At 50.3% G+C, this 22,796-nt stretch overlaps 1 protein-coding gene across 1 annotated transcript in view; it reads right to left on the reverse strand.

Moving 5' to 3' along the window:
* The window catches only part of CROCC2 (ciliary rootlet coiled-coil, rootletin family member 2), a 78,738-nt gene that overhangs the window by 13,608 nt on the left and 42,334 nt on the right, over positions 1 to 22,796 (reverse strand). Inside the window, exons 23-33 of the mRNA XM_019543058.1 lie at positions 21,361 to 21,504; positions 18,577 to 18,815; positions 17,833 to 17,992; positions 16,928 to 17,095; positions 15,948 to 16,299; positions 15,185 to 15,363; positions 10,255 to 10,375; positions 9,561 to 9,724; positions 6,586 to 7,026; positions 4,342 to 4,491; positions 113 to 313 (exon numbers count right to left, since the gene is read on the reverse strand). Coding sequence (XP_019398603.1) covers positions 113 to 313; positions 4,342 to 4,491; positions 6,586 to 7,026; positions 9,561 to 9,724; positions 10,255 to 10,375; positions 15,185 to 15,363; positions 15,948 to 16,299; positions 16,928 to 17,095; positions 17,833 to 17,992; positions 18,577 to 18,815; positions 21,361 to 21,504 — 2,319 coding nt within the window. The remainder of the gene's footprint in view (positions 1 to 112; positions 314 to 4,341; positions 4,492 to 6,585; positions 7,027 to 9,560; positions 9,725 to 10,254; positions 10,376 to 15,184; positions 15,364 to 15,947; positions 16,300 to 16,927; positions 17,096 to 17,832; positions 17,993 to 18,576; positions 18,816 to 21,360; positions 21,505 to 22,796) is intronic.

The following is a 22,796-nucleotide window of genomic DNA, read 5'->3' on the forward strand; positions in this document are numbered from 1 at the left end:
AGACTGGCTTCCTCTCCTGTAAGGCTGCACAATGAATGTGTACTTCTGGGTCTGTTATCTTATCTATGTGTCTTTGTGTGGATATATTTTCTGTCCATTGCATGTACAGTACCTTGTCTAGGGTCTTCTTCAGAACAGAGTTATCTTTCTCCAGCTGGAAGGCCGATCGCTCCATCTCCTTGTTCTCTTTTTCTAAGTGGGCTGTGGTTCGCTGCAACATTGTCAACCTCTCCTGGAGAACACTATTCTCATCCTGCATGTCCTGCAGTGACACCGCAGCCTCCTGTTCACTCTGCTGCTGGCGATGAACTATCTGCAGTGTACACAAGGGACAAACAGCATAGCTTTTGGAGCAATGGGGCACCTCGGTGCCAGGTCCCTAATGATGTAAATCAGTAAGGCTCCACTGGCATACTAGATTACACCAGCAGGGGATCCAACTGGGCTGTTCAGTTGAAGAGGGATGCTTTAAGTGATATGTTTTGTCAGATTTCAAATCCAGACACCAGCAAGAGAACAGCTGCATTTCAGTGGTTTCCTTAAATCTTCTCTCTTCTGTGACACCTTAAGTTTCACTCTCAGAGGAAGCCTGTCAATGTGCTTGTCTTAGAATTATAGAACATAAGGGTTGGAAGGGACCTCAGGAGGTTATCTAGTCCAACTTCCAGCTCAAAGCAGGAATATCCCCAGCTAGATCATCCCAGCCAAAGCTTTGTCTTGCTGGGTCTTAACCTCCAAGGACGGAGCTTCCAGAACCCCTCTGGGTAACCTGTTCCAGTGTTTTACTACCCTCCTAATGAGAAAATTCTTCCTAATATATAACCTAAACTTCCCCTGCTGCAACTTGAGACAGTTGCTCCTTGTTCTGTCATCTGCCACTACTGAGAGCAGTCTAGATCCATCCTCTTTTGAACCCCACTTCAGGTACTTGAGAGCTGCTATTTAATTCCTTCTTAGTCTTCTCTTCTCTGGACTAAATAAGCACAGTATCCCTCAGCCTGTCTTCATAAGTCATGTCCCCCAGCCCCCTCACCATTTTTATTGCCCTCCGCTGGACTCTCCCCAATTTGTCCATGTCCTTTCTGTAGTGGGGGGCCCAAAACTAAACACAGTACTCCAAACACGGCCTCACCAGTGCTGAATAGAAGGGAATAATCACTTCCCTAGACCTACTGGCAGCACTCCTACCAATATAGCTCAGTATGTCATTACTCTTCTTGGCAACAAGGGCATACTGCTGGCTCATATTAAGCTTACAGTCCACTGTAACCCCCAAGTCCTTTTCTGCACAGCTGCTGCCAAGCCCATCAGCCCCCAGCCTGTACCAGTGCATGAGACTCTTCCATCTTAAGTGCAGGACTTTGCACTTGTCCTTATTGAACCTCATGAGATTGGTTTTGGCCCAATCCTCCAATTTGTCTAGGTTACTCTGAATCCTAGCCCTACCCTCCAACGCATGTACTACTCCTCACAGCTTGGTGTCATCTGAAGACTTGCTGAGGGTGGACTCTATGCCATCTTCCAGATCATTGATTAAGACCTTGAAAACTGGCCCCAGGACCGACCCCTGGGGCACTCCACTTGATACCAGCTGCCAGCCAGACATCGAGCCATTGATTACTACCCTCTGACCCTGATACTCCAGCTAGTTTTCTATCTATGTTATAGTCCATTCAGCCCATCTTCCTTAGCTTGCCTGTGAGAATGTGGGAGACTGTATCACAAGCCTTGCTAAAATCATGGCATACCACATCCGCTGGTCTCCCTGCATTCACAGAGCCAGTCATCTCATCATAGAAGACAATCAGGTTGGTCAGGCATGACCATGCTGACTGTTCCTAATCACCTTCTTCTCCTTCAAGTGCTTAGAAACGGATTCCTTGAGGATCTGCTCCATGATTTTTCTAAGGACTGAGGTGAGGCTGACTGGTCTGTAGTTCCCTGAATCCTCCATTTTCCCTTTCTTGATGGATGGTGACGTTAGTCCTGTGATTTACAAGCAGCATTTCCAAAAGCAGATGCCTAAAATGAGGCACCAAAATCCATACTTACGCACCTAAATACAGGGCTGGATTGCCATGGGAACTAGCTATGCTGGAAATCAGATCTAGGTGCCACAGGATGGATCTAGGTGCTTACACATGAAAATGTTGGCCTACCCCTCATTTTTTTTATCTATAAAAATGCTCATGGCATATGGCATTACTGAAACCCAACATTACCTGAGCCAATTTCCTGTTTATGACAGTGTTCAGAGTTGACTGTGTTCTAGAATATAATGCATCACACCTCTAGCATGGTGTCTATAGGTTTAGGCTGTCATCTGTATTTCAGTGAAGGGTAAAGATACAAGCCCAAATTCATGGTAGGTGAAATGCTGAATTCCATTCAATCTCTCATCTTATCACACAAAATCAACTACCCATCATTCCGACAGATAACACAGTAGGAGAGCTATTGCCACATTACACCTTAAAGAGATGCTGCTATGCTACTGCATTGCATACTAGGGAGTGTCTTGCCATGGATGTTACAGGGATGTAGGTTGTAGCCATGTTGGTTTAAGGACATAGGCAGACAAGGTTCTTTGAGTAAATCTGACATATTTTCTTAAACCAGCTACATATTTTATTAGACTATTTAGTCTATTTAGTTGATCTAATAAAAGATATCAGATTTACCCAAAGAACCTTGCCATGAATGTGGTTCATGACACAAGAGAAAGAGGTGTGACACAATGGGTAGTCATACCATTTTCATAAGCAGTTGCTAACATTGTTGGTTGTCCATTCCATGCCCCAAGTAAGGTAGAGAATAGAAGGGGAAAATATTGGTGGTCTTCAGTATGATAAGTCCATAGGACCTGCTGTCCACAATTTTCAGAGGGAGAAACCTAGGTCCTCACTGCACCGTGTACAGTGATGCAACCCAGGTCCTCACTGCACCATGAGCAGCTTTCTCCACTATGTGGAGCAAGCTCACATGCTTTGGATGGGTGCTGTGTGCACTGAGATTGATCTCTTGAGCCAGGTTCTTTGCCGGTGCTGTAAACTGCTGCAACCTCAATGTAACTATACCAATTTACTTCACCAGAAAACATGTCCCAACATATTTTTAGGGGATGACTTTGTTGCACCATCAGTGTTCTCTCCTCTGCTTTTTCATCTTGGCCCTCATTCCATGCTCAGTCTGGCAGAGAAAATCTGGAACAACTCTAACTCTACAGAAGTTAGCAGACTTACTTTAGATGCACACTTTTGTTTAGTCTGCCCCATTATCCTTAAGTTGTCTCCATCTTGCTGCTTTTGATGTTTTTATAACCTTTTTTGGTTTCTTCTTTCCCGTAATAAATACATCAGTCATAATAATTGCTTGATTAATCACTATGTTACAGATATCTAGCACTTTCCAACTCAAGGGATATCAACGTGCTTTAGAAATAGTGGTATAAAATAGTTGTCAATTGCTGCATTTGTTAGCTGCAGTCACATCTGGGGTGGAATGCAGTGACCATTTAAAAGCCTGCAGATCCATTCCACAACAGTGTTGTATGGAAAGGGAAAATACTGGGTGCAGTTGGAACTGTGAGGATAATTTAGGTAGCCAAAAATCTAATGCCCCACCAGGAATTTGGTCATGACACCAAAGATGACTCTCCTATTCTTGTAAAAAGGGCACATGGGACCTTTGATGGGCACAGGTAGGAACAACGTAAACATGGATCAAGTCTCATCATCAAACACAGTTTCTCTAGTAGCACAGCGCCCCCTAGCAGCATGGTGGGATAATTGTCTTACTATCTCAGATGACCGCATTAACTACTGAATCATCAACACTGTCACTCACAGCACTTTGGGGTTTCTGGAAGCCTCCCCTGCAGCCACTGACCCTCCTTAGTTTATGAGTAATGAGGCTTCTCATACTTCCACCCCATGATTTCCTTTCCTCACCCCTGACTTCAACTGTAGAGGCTTATTCAGTAGTTTATCCCTCTATTTCTCTCTCTGCCCTTCTCCTGCACCTAGCCATACTGGTTCTTTATAGGAGAGCCCTTTCTCAATCATTCACTTTTGTGTTAGGTGCTGTACATATGCCCCACATATAAACAGTCAAGATAGACAGTGGCACCATAGTTCATTATCTCCATCTTACACAAAGGGAACTGAGGCCAAGACCCACAAAGGAATTTTGGCTCCTAATTCTCACTTTTTTCAATAGGGAGCTAGGTAGCTTAATACTACCATGGATGTGGGACTATGTGGCTCATCCAAGATTTGGTAGGGAATCTGCGACAGACTCAAACTCAGAGCTTAAACAGAAAGCCACTCTCCCTCAACTCACTTCCTGGAGGTGCTCAACCTGGGCATCCAGCTCTCTGCACCTCAGTTCCAGCTCTCCCAGCTGGTCCTGCAGCATGTGTACAGTATCTGTCAGGCTGTGGTTCTGTCTTTTGCTGTCTGCCAGGGCCTGCCGCATGGAGTCCAAGCGTTCCTGAGAAGGGAATCATATGGTCAGAATACAGCCATCCAAGCACAGCCTGTGTCATTGGTGGTGATCCTACAAGTTCTGTGTATATGGCACAGAGGGAACCCAATGGAATTCTTTATAGTAATTGGCTGACCCTTCCCCCTGTGAGTGAGTCTTATCCACTGGACATAGCAGGACAAAGCTTCATCACTGCATATGTCCTGGATTCTAACGCCCCTGCTTATAGAGGGTGTAACTCCATTCTAACCAGAGAGAAGCACATTACAGCCCTGAGAGCTGTCAGTTATTAATCTCTGCAATGCAGTAGAGGGTGTATATGACATATCAAAAGGTAGCCAGAAAAGGTTGCAAAGGCCTTTAGAACAGGGGTGCATTGTGGACACAACAGAAATATCTGGAGACTTCACTACCTGGGAATCTAGAGCATTTGTACACATGCTTGTGCCACAGCGCATGCAGTTGTATAAGCAGCAAAATGCACATCAGCACTGAGAAAATGACAGCGATGCACTTTTGAACTAAAACACATCAGAGGTGTTTTAGTTCAAAAGCACACCGCCACCATTTTCTGTGCGTTGATGCGCATTTTGCCCTATACAGCTGTATGTGATGCAGCACAGTGCATGTCAGCTCATGTACAGAGCAGACTTGATTAATCGAGTCTGCTCTGACCTGCCAGATCGAAAAGGTATGTGTATAAATGGTACGGGACGAAAAGGTATATGTATAAATGGTATGGGACAAAAAGATATGTGTATAAATGCCCTCAGATTCCAGAAGAACCTCCCATCTTCAACAGTGCAGTGACAGTCCTGACAAGCCTTCCACGAACAGCTCATGCCTACGCAGGTAGGGACCTTGCTCAGGTTTATGTCATGGACGATTGTGATCTTCAGTCACTCACTTGCACAAAGAAGTGTTAGTCAAAGGTGTGAGTCACCACCAACCTTTGCTTCTGAACAGGGCTGGACACAGGCATGGCTGAACCGGGCAGCCGCCCAGAGCCTGGACAAAAACGGGGCCCCAAAATGGTAATTTTAAAATTATTATTATCATCATTATCTCTGGTGAAGGGATCCAGTCCCTACATGATAACTTAGAGACTAGTCCCTACATGATCTATCTAGTCCCTACATGACAATCACAACAATGATCAGAGACCTCAGGCCCCTACAAACAAACCCCTGTTTGTTCTCCATATCCCTGGCAGCCAGCAGTGCAGCTATATTGCCAGCCACTCCCCAGCTATGGAATGGGCCCAGGTCAGAGCTCACTTAGACTGGCAAACAGTCAGAGTGACTCTTCCTGCTTGCAGCTTACTGGGATGGATTTCTGTGTTGAGGGATGTTTCTGCAGGGACACCACGACGCTGCACCTCCCTGTCTGTTGCTCCCATCGGTTTATATCAGATTTGGTCCTTCCCATAGGCACTCAGGGACACTCCCTTTCAGTCAGTGGGGGCAGGACAATATGTTAGGGGGGCACATACAGTACTTGTAGAGTGTGCACCTACCTCCCCAGCGAGTGTTCCTTCCACTCCCATCTGCCAAAGACTAGCCTCATCTCCACCTCCCATTGGTCATCTTTTTTAAATGAATGCACATGTGAGGAACGTGCTACATTAATAACCTGTCAATCTACAGCAGGGGTGGGCAAAATGCGTGGGCCAGATGTGGCCTGCCAGGCCATTCCATCTGGCCCATTCCATCCAACCTAAAAAATTTAGAAAATTAATATTTATCTGCCCCTGGCTGCTTTTCATGCGGCCCTCTATGGCTTGCCAAAACTCAGTAAGTGGCCCTCCACCCAAAATAATTGCCTGCTCCTGATCTACAGGACAGGAACTGCGAGAGGCAGCCTGGCCACCATGGTGGTGCCTGCTTTTAATGCTGTATCACTGACCCAAAGGCCAGGCTTTGTGTTTTTTTAAATTTCCAGTGACATGGAGGAACTTGGGCCTTACTCTAAACAGGGCTGGCTCTCCCTGTTTGCCTGCACCAGCAGGTTGCAAAATCCACAGTAGGAGCTTTTCAGGCCAAAAAGCTCCACTGACGATCCTAACCTCTCTTAGTTAGGCAGTGGTGTGGGAACCCTGACCTGGAGCACCCGGCGGTCCTGCTCTGCTGCTGTCAGAGCCTTCTGCAGCTGAGAAACGTTCTCTTGAAGGGCTGAGGATCCCACAGAGGCATCTGTCAGGGCCTGGGAAAGGCTCTGCACCTTGTCCTTGAGGTGGCTCTCCATGTCCTCTGTCCTGACTCGCGAGAAGTCCAGGCGACCCAGCTCCCGCTGTAGCTGGGCTGCTTTGCTCTCACTGTCCCCCAGCTGGCAGCGAAGGACCTGGACCTGCTCCTGCAGGGACTGGATCTCAGTATCTCGGTCTGTCAGGCTGAGCTGGGCACGCTGTAGTTCCCCTTCCACAGCGCGACGGCTCAGCTCCAGTTTGCTGGCCCTGTTCTCGGCGGCCTCTAGGACCTTCTTCAGCTTCCACTTGTCTGTCTCCAGCTTGGCCTCCTTGGCTTTCAGCTCAGAAGTTTTCTCCTGAGGGTGAAGATGCAGACTTCAGTGACTCATGCACTCTCTTTGCCACCACCTGGGCCATGCTCTTTTGAGATGGCCCATAACATGTGCTCCCCTCATGCACCAGCCCACACTGCACACTCTCTCCACCTCACACTCCAGCCCACACTGCAGTCCTCTACCTCAAGCACGGGCCCACACGGCACTTCCTCCACCTCATATGCCAGCCCACACTGCACTTCCCCCACCTAACACACTGGCCTGCACTGTGTTCCCCCCACTGCAGACACCAGCCCACACAGCAGTCCCTAACACATTATGAACCAACCCACATTATGTTCCTCCCATCTCACACACCAGCCCACATGAGCTCCCCCCACTTCATGTGTTGTCCCACACTGCATTCCCCCCACCTCATACATTTCCTTCCCCTTACATGCCGGGCAACGGTGCACTGCCCCCTCACACACCACCCACACTATGCTCCCCTCAACTCACACACCAACCCACACTGAGCTCCCTCCACCTCATGCGCTGTCCCACACTGTGTTCACCCCACCTCACACACCAGCCCACAATGCGCTCCCCAACCTCACACTGTCCCAGACTGTGTTCCCCCAACTCACACACTGTTCCACACCACTGAACACAGCACTCTCCCCCCCTCACACACCAGCCCCCACTGCTCTCCCCCCACCTCACACACTAGCCTCTTTCTCATGTTATCATATACTGCACTTCCTGCTGATGTCTACTTTCAGCCCCTCTGTCCTATTTCAGCTGATGGTACATCACTCGCTTCATGCGTCTGCCTTTGCTGTGCTCCCTCCTCTGAGATGCCATCTTGCACTGCTCTGCCCCCCTCACACTACCCTGAACTCCAATCCTTACCCATGTGCTGCCCATGCCATATTCCCTCCTCTGTCTCACACCATACTGCCCCCTCATATCAGCCTGCTTTGCCGTCCCACCCTCTCACCCTCAGCGCTGTCTTTCTCATGTGCTCTTCACAGAGTTACAAGAAAAGGCAGCTGTAGAGTTTCTGTCTTGGCATAATGGTCTGATGGCAGGGCCCCAGACACATCCTGGTGCTGCTGAGTCCAGTACCAACCAAGGCCGATGGTACTGCACAGTCATTTAGTACTTGCTTTAGGGTACTAGTGACTGTTCAGTACCCACCAGTACTGTGCAGTCTTAGTGGCATATGGGTTGTTTGTGACCCTACCATGTAGTAGCAACAAGTACTGCGCAGTAGTGGTGGTGTCATGGCTAGTGCCTGCCGACGCTACATCAACGTTGCAACAAGCTACATTGCCATAGCTTGTCACTATGGGAAGGTAGTATCTCACACAGATGCAGCCACTGAGGAGGAAGCCAGAGGACACTGTGGCCAGGATCAGCCATCCCCATCACAGGGCACCATGCAAACACCATAGATGAACACAGCAAATGGGACTCAGCATCTTTGCTCTCATCTGAGCTGGGGCATTGAAGGGCCACCTGTCCCACACATCTATGCTGCACGCCCTCCCTCCCTCCAGTTCCTACCAGTGCTTTGCACTCCTTTCAAGGAGCCTCACTGGAGGTATTGAAGCCATTTACCTGGGCATTTACAATGTCCACTGGCGCTGGCAGCATCCCGGAGAGAAATGGCAGTTATGAGGATAGATAATATCAGGCACACATTGAGTCTTGATGGATGAGCACTCAGGAAGAAACTCCTCACAGAGGCCATAATTAATTAACACACAGTGTCCCGGGGAGGGAATAGGCCAGGGGCTTTTATGACTCATGCCTCTTTTGAATTGGGTGGTGCAACTTTTCAGAGGTTTTTCTGTAACAAAGACCAGTGGCACAAAAGCAGTGGCCAGCCTGTCTTTGAAGGCCATGGGACCCAGGCTCTAAAAAGGGTGCCATGGTTAAAACCCAGGGCTCAGGACAAGAAGAGAAATGTGTTACATAGTCAGGATCCTACACATTTCAAGAGAGGGCCAAGACTGTTGCCTCTGGATGACAGAAGAGTGGAGCTTTAACTGAGGTCATTCCAGATGGAGCTGCTGCATGTAGCCTGCTACTGCCTTTGTGTAATCAGGACACATGTGGTTTGTAAATAAGCACATTCCAGTCAGGAAATACTTTACTCTGCACCACTAACTTCTTCTCCCAATGGGGAATGGATCTGCAAGCCCCAAAGCCATTTTCAGCTCAGCTAAGGGGAAGTGTTATTCCAATAATACCTAGAAGTCCCCACAGAGGAAAGGGACCCCTGGTCCTAGGTGCTGTACAAGCATATAGTGACACCCAGGCCCAGAAAGACTGAGTAGATAAGGGCTGGAGTGAAAAAGGCTCTGAGAAGGAAAGTGACTTGCTCAGTAACTACAAGGCCAGAAGCAGAGCTAGAATTAGAAGGCAGGTCTCTGGACTCCCAGTCTAACACCCAGCAGCCACACAGACTGCGTCTTCCCAGCATGGATTTTTCCCAGACCCCCTTTCCCTGTTTCATGAATGACTGAACTTGTGCTTTATGTTTCCTCTCCTGGCAGGGGCACACCTACCTGAAGCTCCCTGTTCTTTTCCTGACAGGCATGCAAGCTGCACTCCAAAGTGGCTATCTGCTCTGCCAAGGCTTGGCTCTCCCTCTCTGTCCTCCGGACAGTCTCTTCCTGCAGAATCAGGGCTGTCTGTGTGCTGCTCAGGCGCTCGTCAGTGCCTCGCTTCCCTGTGCATCACAAAGAAGAGCCAGGAGGCTGAGGAACTGGCTCTGCCAGGTGCTTCAGAAGATTCATGGTCAGAGAATTGGGCCATTTTGGGAGGGAAGCTCATTCACTCACAGACAGGGGATCTCTGCAAGGACTGGGTGAGCAATTCCTAAGACAGATCGCCCTTCCCTTCCCCAGTCCTTGAGTCACAGGGTTGAGTGTAGTGGATTGAGAGGATGTTGCATTCACTCTCCTTGGAACACAGGATAAGGCCAGGTACTCCTCCAAGCTGCTAGCCCTCTCCTGAAACAAACCCAAGGTGCACCTCTTGGCTGCATCCTTCCAACAAACCCAGGGTTTGTCAGACATCGCTAATCAGTCCCGCACTCAAACCTCTCCAGCCCAGTCCTGCCCAGTGAGGGAAGCTTCTTTCAGCAGTGGTTGATGTTCATTTAAGCCCAGTCACTAGCAGTGATGGAATCTACTCCCACTACCCAAGTCAACACCATAGCTGCACTGATGGGGAGCAGAGAGGAGGAGAGTGACTGACCTTCTTCTGAGTCTGCTAGCAACCTCTGCAGCTGCAGGATGCGACTACTGGTCCGGTCCCGGTCACTCTCTACTTCATTCAGCTGATGGCTCATATTCATCAGATGGATCCTTAAGTCATCCTGGGAGCAGGAAGCATGGTTTTAGGAGTTCAACACAGACAAGAGAGATAGGAGTACAGAGAATATATAGTGAGAGGTGGCAGAAGAGAAAGGTGGGGATTAGCAGCCCACACAGCCTGGCAGTTGTCACCAGGTAGTAAGCTTATGGCTGACATGGGCGATTGGTGCCTCCTGATTCTGGAGGGGCACCCAATCTCTGAGTGGGGGGTAACCCCGGTGGCCAATTGCAAAGTGGAAGCTGATTGTCGACCCTGGAAACACTAGTGGCAAAACTGGAAGTGCCACCAGTGAAACCGGAAGTGCCACCAGGGGACTGACCCTCCACCCCCACATCCATATGCCACTGTAGGGAGACAGGAGGGCACATGCCCCGCCGTGCCTCACTATGCGTTGCTTATGACAGGTGATATGGAGTCTCTTGCCCTTACCATCTCCTATATCTTGTGGTGGCTCATCAGGGTCGCTATGATAGTATCATGCAGCTTGTATTTCTCTCAAAAGCACTTCAGGATCTTGTAAAACCATGGTTCATGGGCTCCTATTGGTCATTGTGTGCACCTGCCATCGTTGCAGCAGCTGCCCTGCAAAGTGCTGAACTGGCAGGCAGCCCACCAGGCACTCCCCATACGTGTATGGAGAAACAGGACAGGGCAGAGAAGTCCATCAAACTGCCCAAGACAGACGAGCTGCTGGCAGGTAGAAATGATCAGCCACCTCTCCTGGGATTGCCCATATGCCAGAGAGGTGTGGAAGAAAATCTGTATGCTCCTCTTGGCGGTGACAGGTTTCAGAGACCTGACCAGGGAAGCAGTTCTCTATGGGCACCTGACCAGACAGCAAGGGACCCTGACAGCTCACTCCAACCAGTTCATATCCTGCTTCAGGTATGCACTGTGGAAAGCCAGGAATCTGCTCATAAACAGACACTCAGACCCCCACAGTCGAGGACTGTATTAAAATGGGACTAAGTGAAATGTACTGGTACTACAGGAACACAGAAGAGGACAATGGGAAAGAAAAGGCAGAGATCATATGATGGATAGGGGTCTGGCATGCACTTTTTCAGGGGCAGGGTCTGTGAGGAGGGCAGTGGGTGGGGGTACAGGTATGGAGATGGGTGCACAGATATGCGGTGCAAACTGTGTAAAGGGGTTTTAATCGCTTAACTGTCAAGATTTGCTTTGATCTGTCAAGTGAACCCCAAGGGCCGCTTGGCAGAGTGTTGGAGGTATACACACACACACACACGCATATAAATAAATCTTATATATATATATATATATATATATATAAATATTTTTGCAAAAAAAAGAAAAATCATGACAGAAGGAAGGAGGCTTTTGTTCTCAGAGAACAGGACAGGGATTCAAGACAGCAGGGTTTTGCTCTCAGCTCCGCTTTGACGTCTGCTTCCTGTTTGTTTCCTACTGAACTGTGCCCTATTCAGCACAGGTCTAAGTCAGTTTGTGTTATAAGAGTTGCACCAGAGATGAGTTTGACCCATGGAGGCAGAGAAGTAGTACTGAAAGCAGAGATTCCGTGTTTGAACTCCAAAAAGAGACCATACAGAGTGACCACAAATTTGTCTGTAACAATCTGAGAAGGAAAAAAAAATATTTAACTTTGTTCTGCTGTTGGTAGCACCTCTATAACCACACCCTGCCTGGTCAGTGCCAGGCAGGAGTTGGCTGCTGGTTTGCAAATTCCAATCCAACTACCATCTAAGGAAGAATATGACCAAATGAGGCCCATCCTCTAGCCCCAACATGGATGGTTAGTCCTCAGTGTCAGTTGTCCATTGGCCAAGGACCACTCCACTTCCCTAGTAACAAGACCATTACCTTCTTTGATACCCAAACTTTGCTCAGTTTAGGGCAGCCTGGTAACCAGCCAAGAGCCCAAAAGATGGCTGCCTATAGACCTGCCAATCCACGTTCTAATCAGAATGTGTCAGAGCAGGCTCAATCAATCAAGTGTGCTCCACATTCTAATTAGAACGCTACAGCATCACCTCACTGTCATGTGTATTAAGCCTCCCTCACCCCTGCATTTTAAAATGTCCATGGGACTTGTTCAATGACCTTTAGTTAAAGTGCCCCTGCAGTCATTTTAAAATGAGGGGGGCTTAATACACGTGACAGTGAGCTGTGGTGGAACAACTCTAATTAAAATGGCCCCTCCCCACCCGCAAGCATGTGTATAGGCACCTGATAAGCCTCATCTGCACAAGGTGGAACAGCCCCTGCCAACCTCGTCTTCACTACGGAAGGTAGTTTGGAGACAGCACTACTTCCAGCATGAAGCACTATGTGTTGATTGGAGTGGCTTGGTGGCCAAATCATGACATTATAATGAGCTATGACTATGTAGGAAACTGGAGATTCTGTGTTTCCCTTTCTATATGGAAGAGAAGGGGCACATCATGCCACACTTCAGAATTTGTGCCTGCTGAAATCCACAGGAGTCTTTCAACTGACTTTGGTGAGCCTTGGATTAGGCAGACAGCTTAATCAGCCCTCATAGAGATGACCAGATCCAGCTCTCATTCAGGGAAGTGATGGTTTTCTCCTGACATCAGTGGGAGCCTGGCACAGGAACATTTTGAAAGCACCGAGGAAAATATTAATCAGGTCATTCACTCTCCCACAAGTTCAACAGGCACCATGTTCCCACATATTCGCTGAGACGCAACTGAATGAAGTTGTTCATCTCTGTTCCAGCAACCCTCAGCAGCCCAGAATGATGTGGAAGTAGCTAGAAGGGCTTGAGCTTTACAGCACAGCATTGTAAAGTGCTAATTGATTTCCCAATCCAGCAGAAAGCCCTTCAGAAAGTTCAAGGCTCTGATTATTTGACAGTCCATGGTTTAAAATGATTCTTCTATAAACAGTTATGCATTTTTTGAGGCTCGGGCTCTGGGCACTAGGGCATGACAAAGGAAGGCCGAAGGTGTGCAGGGCTGAGTGGCCATAGAAAGGTGCCATGGGAATTCCTGAAAGGTCAGCTTGTCATCAAGCATAGCTGGCTAGGGCATGCAGTGCTTGACATGTAGCTGAACTGGCCTGTGGGTTCACTGAGCGACTCCCTTGCTCCAAAGCCACCAGGAGCTGGAAGTGCAGAGTGATGTGTCCATCCTGTGTAGGGAGGGGTTGCCTCTTCTGGCTACATAGCTTTGGCTGTTTACTGCTTGCAGGCGTGTTGGTGGGCTGTTCCTGAGACAGATCCTGGGCACTGCAGTAGGAGTACTCACTGTAAAATGGCACAGTACTGCCAGACTTGCTGGACTGACCCCCACAAGGACAAGCTCCATTGGATTCATGGGGGCAAATCCCCTGCTGGCTGACACATTACTTTTTGGGTGGGGCTGTTAAGTCAGTCCAAATCTGGCTTTCCAGGGTGGCAGGGAGAGGAGGTGACTAAATGCAAAATAAAAGAAAATATATCTTGTCCATATGAACCTGCTGCTTCCTGTTCTCTTTCCCTGCCAGTTCTTCCCCATGAGGCAACTTTTTGGCAAACGTGAGACAGAATGGAAGCCAAGCTCCTGGGCTATCATGTGCATGAAGAGTGAAGTTTTTTGGAAGCATACTCCAACCCCTCATATATCCTGATGTGGCCTAACATCCTGGCTCCAGCCTGCTTGCCTGGCCAGGTTGTGGAGAGATCCAACATTGCTGCATTGAGCTGCCTACAGTAGCAATCAGTGCTTGCTTGGCTTTCCTAGCATGTGGCCTCATATGCTCCAATCCTTGGCAACACTCCTCTGCCCCATCAGCAGCTAAGAAGGAAAGACATACTTTGAACCATACACGGCCCTTCCCAGTGCAGCCTGGAGGGTGGGAAGGCTGCTCTCACCCCTCACAGGGTTGCTCTGGGCCCTCCTCCAGCTCTGTGTTACAGGCAAAGGCTGAAAAGGAAGAAAAGTGGAGTTGGTGTTAACGAGACCATCAAGAGCAAAGCTCTCCCTCTCTGAAGGGAGGAAAGAGGTGGAGTGATGAGGGTGGAGAGGAGGGGATAAGAGTGGGGGAGGGGAAATGGTGGGGAGGGGATAACAAGGGGGGATGACAGGGAGGAAGAGGGAGATGTAGGGCCAGGATCAGGGAAGGAATGGCCACAGAAGGAGGGCAGAGAAGGATCACCCCTCTATAATCACATTATAGCACCACACAGTCAGAGGAATGGAAAAGTGGTGGCCACGTCCAAATGGGGTGGCTGAGCCTGTGGAACTCACTGCCATGAGATACCAAAAGCCTGGCAGGATTCTGAGAGGGTATGGACATTTCTACAGACCACAAACATATGGAGAGGAAAACAATAAACAAGTCTCAACCCTCCCACATCTGGTCACAAACAGGTCTCCAACAGATGGGGGCATGGTGACACCTTCCTTGCAGGTTGTGTCAGTGTTCCTACATATTCTGCTGATACAGCTGGTGTTAGGCACTGTCAGAGATTGGCCAGTGAGCTGGCTGAAGCCTATTCTTATGCAGTACCTCAGGTTCTGGGGCTTCATGCTTCACACTGCAGCAGCAGAAGCTAATGCTCAGTTGAGAAGCCTGATGGACATAACATGGAAAGGAAGCTACTTAGACAGATTAAATGAATTAAGACAGCCCTTGGGTGAAGTCTTTTAATGTTCCACAGGGGGTTATTTGGATGATCAGTTTAAATGAAAGGGATAGGAGCTTCATTTTCTTTTTCATTTATTAGTGACACCAGGGCACTTAGCTCAGGGAGGCAGGGTCTGTGTGTAGAAGAGCAGCAGTGGAAGGGAGGGGGACAGGAGGTTACTGTAGACAAGACTCTTACCCTTTCTCTTTGAGTGTCCCGTAGCTCCTGCAGGAAACTTCTTAAGGTGTCCCGGACAACTTCAGGGTCAATCTCACTCACACTCACTCTGGAAGGTGAGGCCCACCTGAAGGGGGAGTGGGAACGGTTCCTCTCTGGAGAGCTGGTGCGGGAGGCTGGAGTCCCTTGCCCATCAGGTCCTGTGGGAGTCATGGAGCAATTAAAGCCTGGGCGAAGGGATGGTGTGTTGGGAACTGAAGTGTCTGACAAGGTTAAACCCCACCCGTGCTCAGGGTAGGTGCTATACTGAGTGGCTGGCTGCAGGGCAGCTGTGATATGGTAAGCAGGAGATTGTAGTTCTCTCCATGAGCCAGCCTGGGGTGAGTCCTGGGGCCACTTCACATAGATACCAAGACTCTTGCCTCCCAAGCAGTCCCCACCTTATCCCCTACCCAGTGTCAGAGTAAGAGCTGCTGCCTGGGGAACTTGATCCCCTAAGGCTTCCCTAGTTAGCCTGCCAGGTGACTGCTCTCATGGTGATCCCTCTCCTTCCAGCAAGGCCCACATCATTGCAGCACAGGTCTTACGAAGATGGCATTTACCTCAAGCCTGGGGAAGCTATGAGGGTTTCTCATAATTTATCCCTGAACAGCTAAAACTGGTGGGCCTGACAGTGATTGAAATCAGGCAAGTATTTGCTCCCCTCAGCCCATGCCCAAACCCCACTCACCCACCTGCCCTCACCCAGTGCATTCCTCAGGTCTGCACCAAGGCTGCGGCTGACCTTTGGAAGGGGAGCAGGGTCTCTGTGGAGAGGGGCTTCTCCTGCCCAGTCCCAGGGTCCGGCGTAGAGAAGAGTGCAGTGCCCCCAGCTTGGACTCTGCCTCTCTCCTGGCAGCCTCTGCCTTGGCCAGCTCTGCTTCCAAGCCATGCAGGCGCCCCTCGGAGGTGCTGAGGCGTAGCTGGAGGCCCTCACCCACCCCACTGGCCTGCTGCATCTTCATCTCCAGGTTGTGGAGCTCATCCCGGAGCTTTTTCTCATTGCTGTGACTCTCTGCCAGGCTGTCAACCAGGTTCTTTTCTGTGGCTCTGGTTTCTGCCTCCACCTCAGTCAGTTTCCTCTGCAGGTTCAGCACCTGGAAGGTGGGGACAGTCAGGATGTTGCTGTGTCCCACCAAGCCTTGGGGCATCAATGCTGTGCTGCCCTGCTGTTTGGGAGGTTCAGCACCTGGAAGGTGGGGACAGTCAGGATGTTGCTGTGTCCCACCAAGCCTTGGGGCATCAATGCTGTGCTGCCCTGCTGTTTGGGGCAGATGTGATGGGAGGGAAGGGGCTCCTTGTGCAGAGCAGGCTAAGCACAGCCAGCCAAGAGCAGAAACTTTCTGCAGCCCGAGGGGGCAAGTTCAGAGCTATCGCTCTTCACCTCCATAGCAGACAGAGCCTTGGGGCAATCTCTGGAGAGCTGCAGGGCTGCATTTATGGACAGGCCGTAGAGGCCATCCCCTCTGTCATAAGGGAGAGGGCTATAGAATTGTAGACTCCCTGTGGTCTCCCAGAGGGCCTTGAGGGGCCTACATGGGTGACATGTGTAGCTTCCAACTAAGAGACTGCCCTGCCCCCTCCTCTGTTCTTCTCACTTCCCTATCCTTTCTGCTTCCTTCCCTCACTTGCTCCCCCATCCTGTTTATCCTATTTAAGCTATACTGGTGCCTGGCTCTGGGATGCCCCAGCCCTGCCTGGCTGTACAGGGCCTGCCTGTCACACCTCCTTGCGTGCGTGGTCCTGGCTGGTCTCCAGCTCTGTGATCCTCTGCTTCAGCTCCAGGACCTCCCGGCGGCTCAGCTGCTCATGCTGCTCCTTCTTCAGGATCCGGGCCTGCAGTTCACTCACCTCTTTGCTCTTCTTGCTAATCTCACCTCCTAGAGTCTTCACCTGCAAAGGGGATGGGGCACATTCACCATTGGCTTTGTAGGATGGCCCATTGACTCTGCCCAGCAGCCTCTATAGGGAAGGCATTAATGGCCACTACTGCTGCCCTGGATGAGGGCAGGGCTGTTTCTCCCTGGCAATGGTGATTTGGACACTGAAAAATGGTCCCTTCATCGATGGGACCACCTTTGCTGGTGAAATTATTTGCTGATGCAGCCAGGTTAGTCATCTGTGGCCTGTACTGGACACAGCATGGAGCCTGCCTGCTCAGGGTCTTGAGGGAGCTAGGTTGTGACCTGTTAGGAGTCAGATGAATGCTCCTCTCTGCAATCAGCTGGTTCCAGTGGCCAGAGAGGACAAGGAACAAGTCAAGGACATTATGGGAAGGCTCCTACTGTGAGCCTCACACTGGACTGACGCCAAGGGCAACCCTAGGGCTTTATGGGACAAGGAAGTATGTGAGGTAGAGAGAATCCTCATCTTCCTCCAAGATGCACTCATGGGCACCAGCAATGGATTTCAGCTGCTTCCAACTCTCTCTTTTGGTCTCATGCTGCCATCCCTCCTCCTGGTTTTATTCAATGGGGAAAGGTGACCAGGCGTGGCCACAGACAGGTGCTGCAGACTGGGAATCCTCAGCTGAGAGGAGAGCATGCCTGGGTGTGGGAGTGTGGGGGCCAAGATGAAGCTGGGACTGCTGAGGCCTGGCAGGCACATGCCCACAAGTAGCCTGCACTCACCTGCCTGCGCAGTTCCTGCAGCTCCCGCCGGGCCTCCATCCGTGTCTTCTCCACTTCACGCAGGTTTGCTTTCAGCTCTCCCACCTCTTGTTGAGCCAAAGCCTTTGCTTCCTCCAGGATGGCAATCTTCTGCTCTTTCTCCTCTTTGGCTCTCTTAAAGCTGAAGCAAATGTGCATATTTCTATGGACTGGGGGACAGCTGAAGTGTTGTGATCAAACTCTATCTGTGTTAGCATCAGGCAGGGAAGGGCTGCCTTTGCTGCAGGGTGGATGTGCACACAGCCTCTGGCCTGCAGGGACATCTAGGGAGGGAACCTGTGTGGGAGTTCTGTGATGGCTTGGAATGCAAGCAGAGCAGGAAAAGAATGGGTCTGTGCTCCTGAGACCCATTCCAAGGAGTCCCAGAGCAGTCCCTGGCATAGGCTGGCACCAGGCCTAGACCCAGAGAGAGAGAGATGTGGCTTGGACAGTAAGGATTCCTGATGGAGGGAAGCAGCTGCCCCAGGCCTGCCTGGGTACACTGCTAGTTGTACAGCACTGGAGTGGCTGCAGTGTGCCCTGCACTTAGCTGGCGACAGGCATGTATGGAAGCACCTCTGAGTTTTAGCTGCTAATCCCACCCCATGACTCCAATCTGGGGCCACACTAATAGTTGCTGGCAATGCTCTGACACCACCAGCCTACCCAAGCACTAGGGAGAGTCTACTGCACAGCAGAGCCTGCCAGGGAGGGCACTCAGCCTACCTAATCCTTTCACTTTCCGTCTTCTTGATAACAGCCCGGAGCTCAATGTTGGATTTCTGCAGTGCTTCCTTCTCCCTGGTCTCGTCCCCCATGGCCCTGCGGATGCCCAGCATCTCCTGGCGCTGACGCTCACGGGCCTCCTCACCCTCCCGCAGCTGGCGGTGCAACTCGATCAGCTCCTGGCGTACCCCATTGTGGGCATCCTCCACCAGCTGCAGCTGTGTCTGAAGCTGGTTTGCCTGTTGGGGGATGGACACATGTCCCTGGGCTCTGGCCCATGAACAGTGCACAAAGGTGGGGGCAGCCTCCCTCAGGACTATTGCTGGGATGGGTGGATCTAACCCTGATCCCCAAGGAGAAAGTGGCTATAGGGGTATGACATCCTTACTCTTTGCAAGGGGTGCTCAGTGGGGCACTGGCCAGGTCCCACTAGTGTCCAAGGAGATTGTACCCCTCCCCTCAGGAGAAGAACTCAGTACTTTGAGGACAGTGTCTGTTGCTTCAAAGTATATTAAGATATGTGCCCTCCCCCAGCCCACGGGTCTGTAGATGGTAACTCCTCAGCCATCCTGGGACTGGGGACAGGGAGATTAGGGAACCCAAATCACCCACATTGCAGCCACTGCTCAATGGCTAAAGCAGCACACTGGTGGGCCAAGCTGCCTTGTCTCCTCAGAAACTTTGCTCTTCCTTCATGCACCAGCTCAGCAAACATGGAGACATCACAAGGTGCATTGGAGGGCACATCTGTCCATGTATCAGGACCCATTCCCAGGGTATTAACAGCTTGAAAGGGAATGACTCCCAGACAGCAGAAGCATCACTAATGTTTCCATTACTGTGGCCCCTAGAAGTCCAGGCTCAGACCCCAGCCCTGCTGAGTTGGGTGCTGTGAGGGGCACTCCTTGCCTCAGAGGGTGGGCAGGTAAATGGAGGAATCAAGGGGTGATGTGACGTGTCCAGTGTTTGTGTCAGAGATGTGTGGGGAAACCCGAACCTTGGAGCTTATTCACTGGTCCACACAGGCCTAAGCAAGCCCCCTCCCTTTGTAAAGAGGGAGGGGAATGAAGGTTGTTTAATGATCTCTTGGGGATAAGTCAGCTGCGTGGGTGTGGGTAGGGAAAAAGCTGGGCAAAAATCTCCTGGTGCTTGCTTAATTGATTTTGCTCCCTTATTAAAAAACTGCCTCAAGCTTATCCCACTCCTTCAGTTCTGTCCTTGGGTATCTCTCAGGGGAAGGGGTGGAACAGGCATTTCTGCAGGAACCTAAAGTCACCAGATTCTTTCATTCTCTCTTTCTTTCTTTCCTACTTCCTAACACTGTCCAGATCCTCCCTGTTGGCCTGGGTTGCTCTGTCCCACTCTATGTTATTGTTGTTCTGTTTTCGAGAAGGATTAGGGTGAGCTCCCCCTTCCCCCCACCCACATATGGGATATACAAACGTGCCTGAGCATTTTCCGCAGAGCTCAGCAGAAATTCGCCCAGAAGGTCAGTGACCAAAGAAAGGGACGATCCATCATAAAATAAACTGTTTTCATTTCCCAGGATAAAGGGGAGGGGGGCTGGGATCAAGAAAAAAGAACAAAACCCAGGGGGGAAAAAAAGCCTAGCTCCTTCCCTGCAAAGACAGCCTCCTGCATGTGTAAGGGTTTTACAGCCAAAACTCTTAATGTGATTATAATAATTATTTCTTTACTAGAAATTTTTATAAACAGCCTCTTTTGAAATCATGCTCAGGGAGCCAAAACTCCAGTGAAGTCCTGGACTGAAGGACAGAACAGGGAGTGGGAAATGGGAGTAGCGGAGGAGTGTGTTAGTGTGTGCATGCGTGTGTGCGCGTGTGTGTGTGCATGCATGCATACATGTATTGGAACGGCATGGCTGCTGAACCAGCCTGAGAGACTTTCTTAAGTTAAAAGTCTGTGAAAATGTTATGATTCCCTTGGCAATAAGTAGGCCATAGCTGGCGTCTGTGAGGCTTTCTCTGTGTTCCTCTGCCCTCAGTTTGTTATATTAGTCCTGGAACTATCCTTCCACTCCCTATCTCTCCCTGTCCCAGCCCAGTCCCAGCCCCAGCCCCACTCCCTCATCATCAGTCTTGTCCCCCCACATCTTTGCCCCCAGCCCTTAACATGGCATGCCTATTTCTCTACTGTGATCCCTCATACCTTATGGCAAAGTTGGCACAGGACCTCCTTTGCCCCACTCCCTGAACCCCCTCCCTCTCTTGCTCCTCTGTGTGGTCCCTCCTGGGGTCAGACTTTGAAATCTGTTGAAAGGAGACCATTTTTGCCAAAATAAACAGCCTGTCATGTTAAATTACTTTCTCTTCCTCTTTTATGTCCTTTAATTCTCTCTTTCCCCCCTCTCCCCCTCCTGTCCTTTCATGTTGGGGGCCATTCTCTCACTCTGCTGCTGACTCTTGACTTACCAAAGCTGTTTGAGAAGAAGCTGGATCCTGAGGGAAGTCGGCAATGAGCTCGGCCTAGCACCTGGGCATCATTTCTCTCATGGCATGAGCTACCCTGCCCCATCAGAAGCAGAAGGTACAGAAGAAACAGCAGGAAGGATGGGTTCTGTGGCACTGCCATGGGAGAGAGTGTACAGCTATTTTGAACTAGTGTCTCTTTTGAGCTTGGTGCTAGTGCTACCTTTGGGGTTGCAGTGGTGGCCATCAGCAGGGCACATGGAGCTGAGCCCATCTCACCTGTCAGACCATCCCATTGTGAAAACTGAGCACTGAGGCACAACACACACACATAGCCCAGCTTTGCAGCAGATACCTCTCTGGCCACAGCATCCTTTTCCTTTGCTAGCTCCTTGATGCGCTCGTTCAAGCTCTTGGTCTCCTTCTGGTGAGCAGCCACTGCATCTTCAAACTGGGCCTGGAAGGTCTGCAGCTCACTGGTGATGCTGGCTACTGTGTTCTACAGGGAACAGGAGATGTGGGGTCACCACTGCTTGTTTTGCATCTTTGCATCACCACTGAATGTCAGGCTATGCTGCTCTGTCACATTCATCCTGATCAAAGCAACTCACCCTGATGTGTGATTTACAGCCCTGTGGCTGTATTTCTAAACCCAGAATACACAGACAGAGTGAATGGTAAGAGAGGGAGTTAAACCAGAGTACAACTGACCCATGCTTATAACAGGAATACAAACCAGGCTGCCTGGGATACCCACTACCTTGCTTTGCAGCCAGCTTGACATGCAGCAGATTAGTGTGACAGCCATGGTACAGGCCAAGCCTCAGGACTGAACCAGGGCTCTATGAGGTGAAACACATGGGCAGGTACACTGGAGCTAAAGCACCTTGGCAGGGTCTGTACTAGACTTGTCCCCTTTGTGGAGTGGACATGGAGTGAGGCCCATCACACCCAGAGCAGTGGGTAACACTAGCTGCAGGCTTGTGCATGACTAACTTTTCACCAACACTGCAGCAGGTCTTGGGCTGTGGCCTTGTGCAGGGGAGACTCACTTTTATCAGAGTCAGTTGTGTAGGGCAGATGGGCCACTAAGCAGAGCTGAGCCAGTCTCCTGGGCAGGCACTTGGCCCCCTGCCTCCCTGCTGCTGACCCTGCTGTCCAGGCCACAGCAGGTGGTGGGCATCCTGGGCACTGTCACCCATCATGCCATGTCATGGGAAGCTCTGTCCCCTTTCTGCAGGCCTACAGGAGAGTGGGGCAATAACTGGCATTCACACTGGCTGCTGAGGGTGGCTTGTTTCCAGAGCAGCACCGACACGCATGGAGAGGGCCAATGTCACACTTCACCATGAAGTGCCCCAATGTGGTTACTGGGTCACATTTGAGGTGGCACTGCCTGACCTGAAGCATTTCACTGGCTACATACATCTGTATCTTCACTTTTCAGAATACCTGAAAGGCACTCAGAGTGCTACAAATGCTGTCTGTCCATATCTGTGGAGGGCACTTCCAGCCAGCAGTAGGTCTTCTCCCTTGACTGTACACTGTCCTCTGAATCTAATCAGGTGTACTTCCCTGGCCTGCCTTCCTTGTATGAACCTGCTACTCCCACTTTGCTCTCTGCCTGCCAGCCTCCACCCCTGCTTCCTCCCCAGGTGGGCAGCACATTCACAGTATGTCCTGGTTCTCCCCTCCATCCCATGCAGTATGTCTGGAGGTCTCCCTTGCACTTCAGTGGAATAAGAGCAGTGGGAGTCCACTTGGAGGGCTACTGACCTCCATAGGCTGGTA

Source organism: Crocodylus porosus, unplaced genomic scaffold, assembly GCF_001723895.1.
Source record: "Crocodylus porosus isolate Cpor-Errol unplaced genomic scaffold, CroPor_comp1, whole genome shotgun sequence".
Classification (NCBI taxonomy): domain Eukaryota; kingdom Metazoa; phylum Chordata; order Crocodylia; family Crocodylidae; genus Crocodylus; species Crocodylus porosus.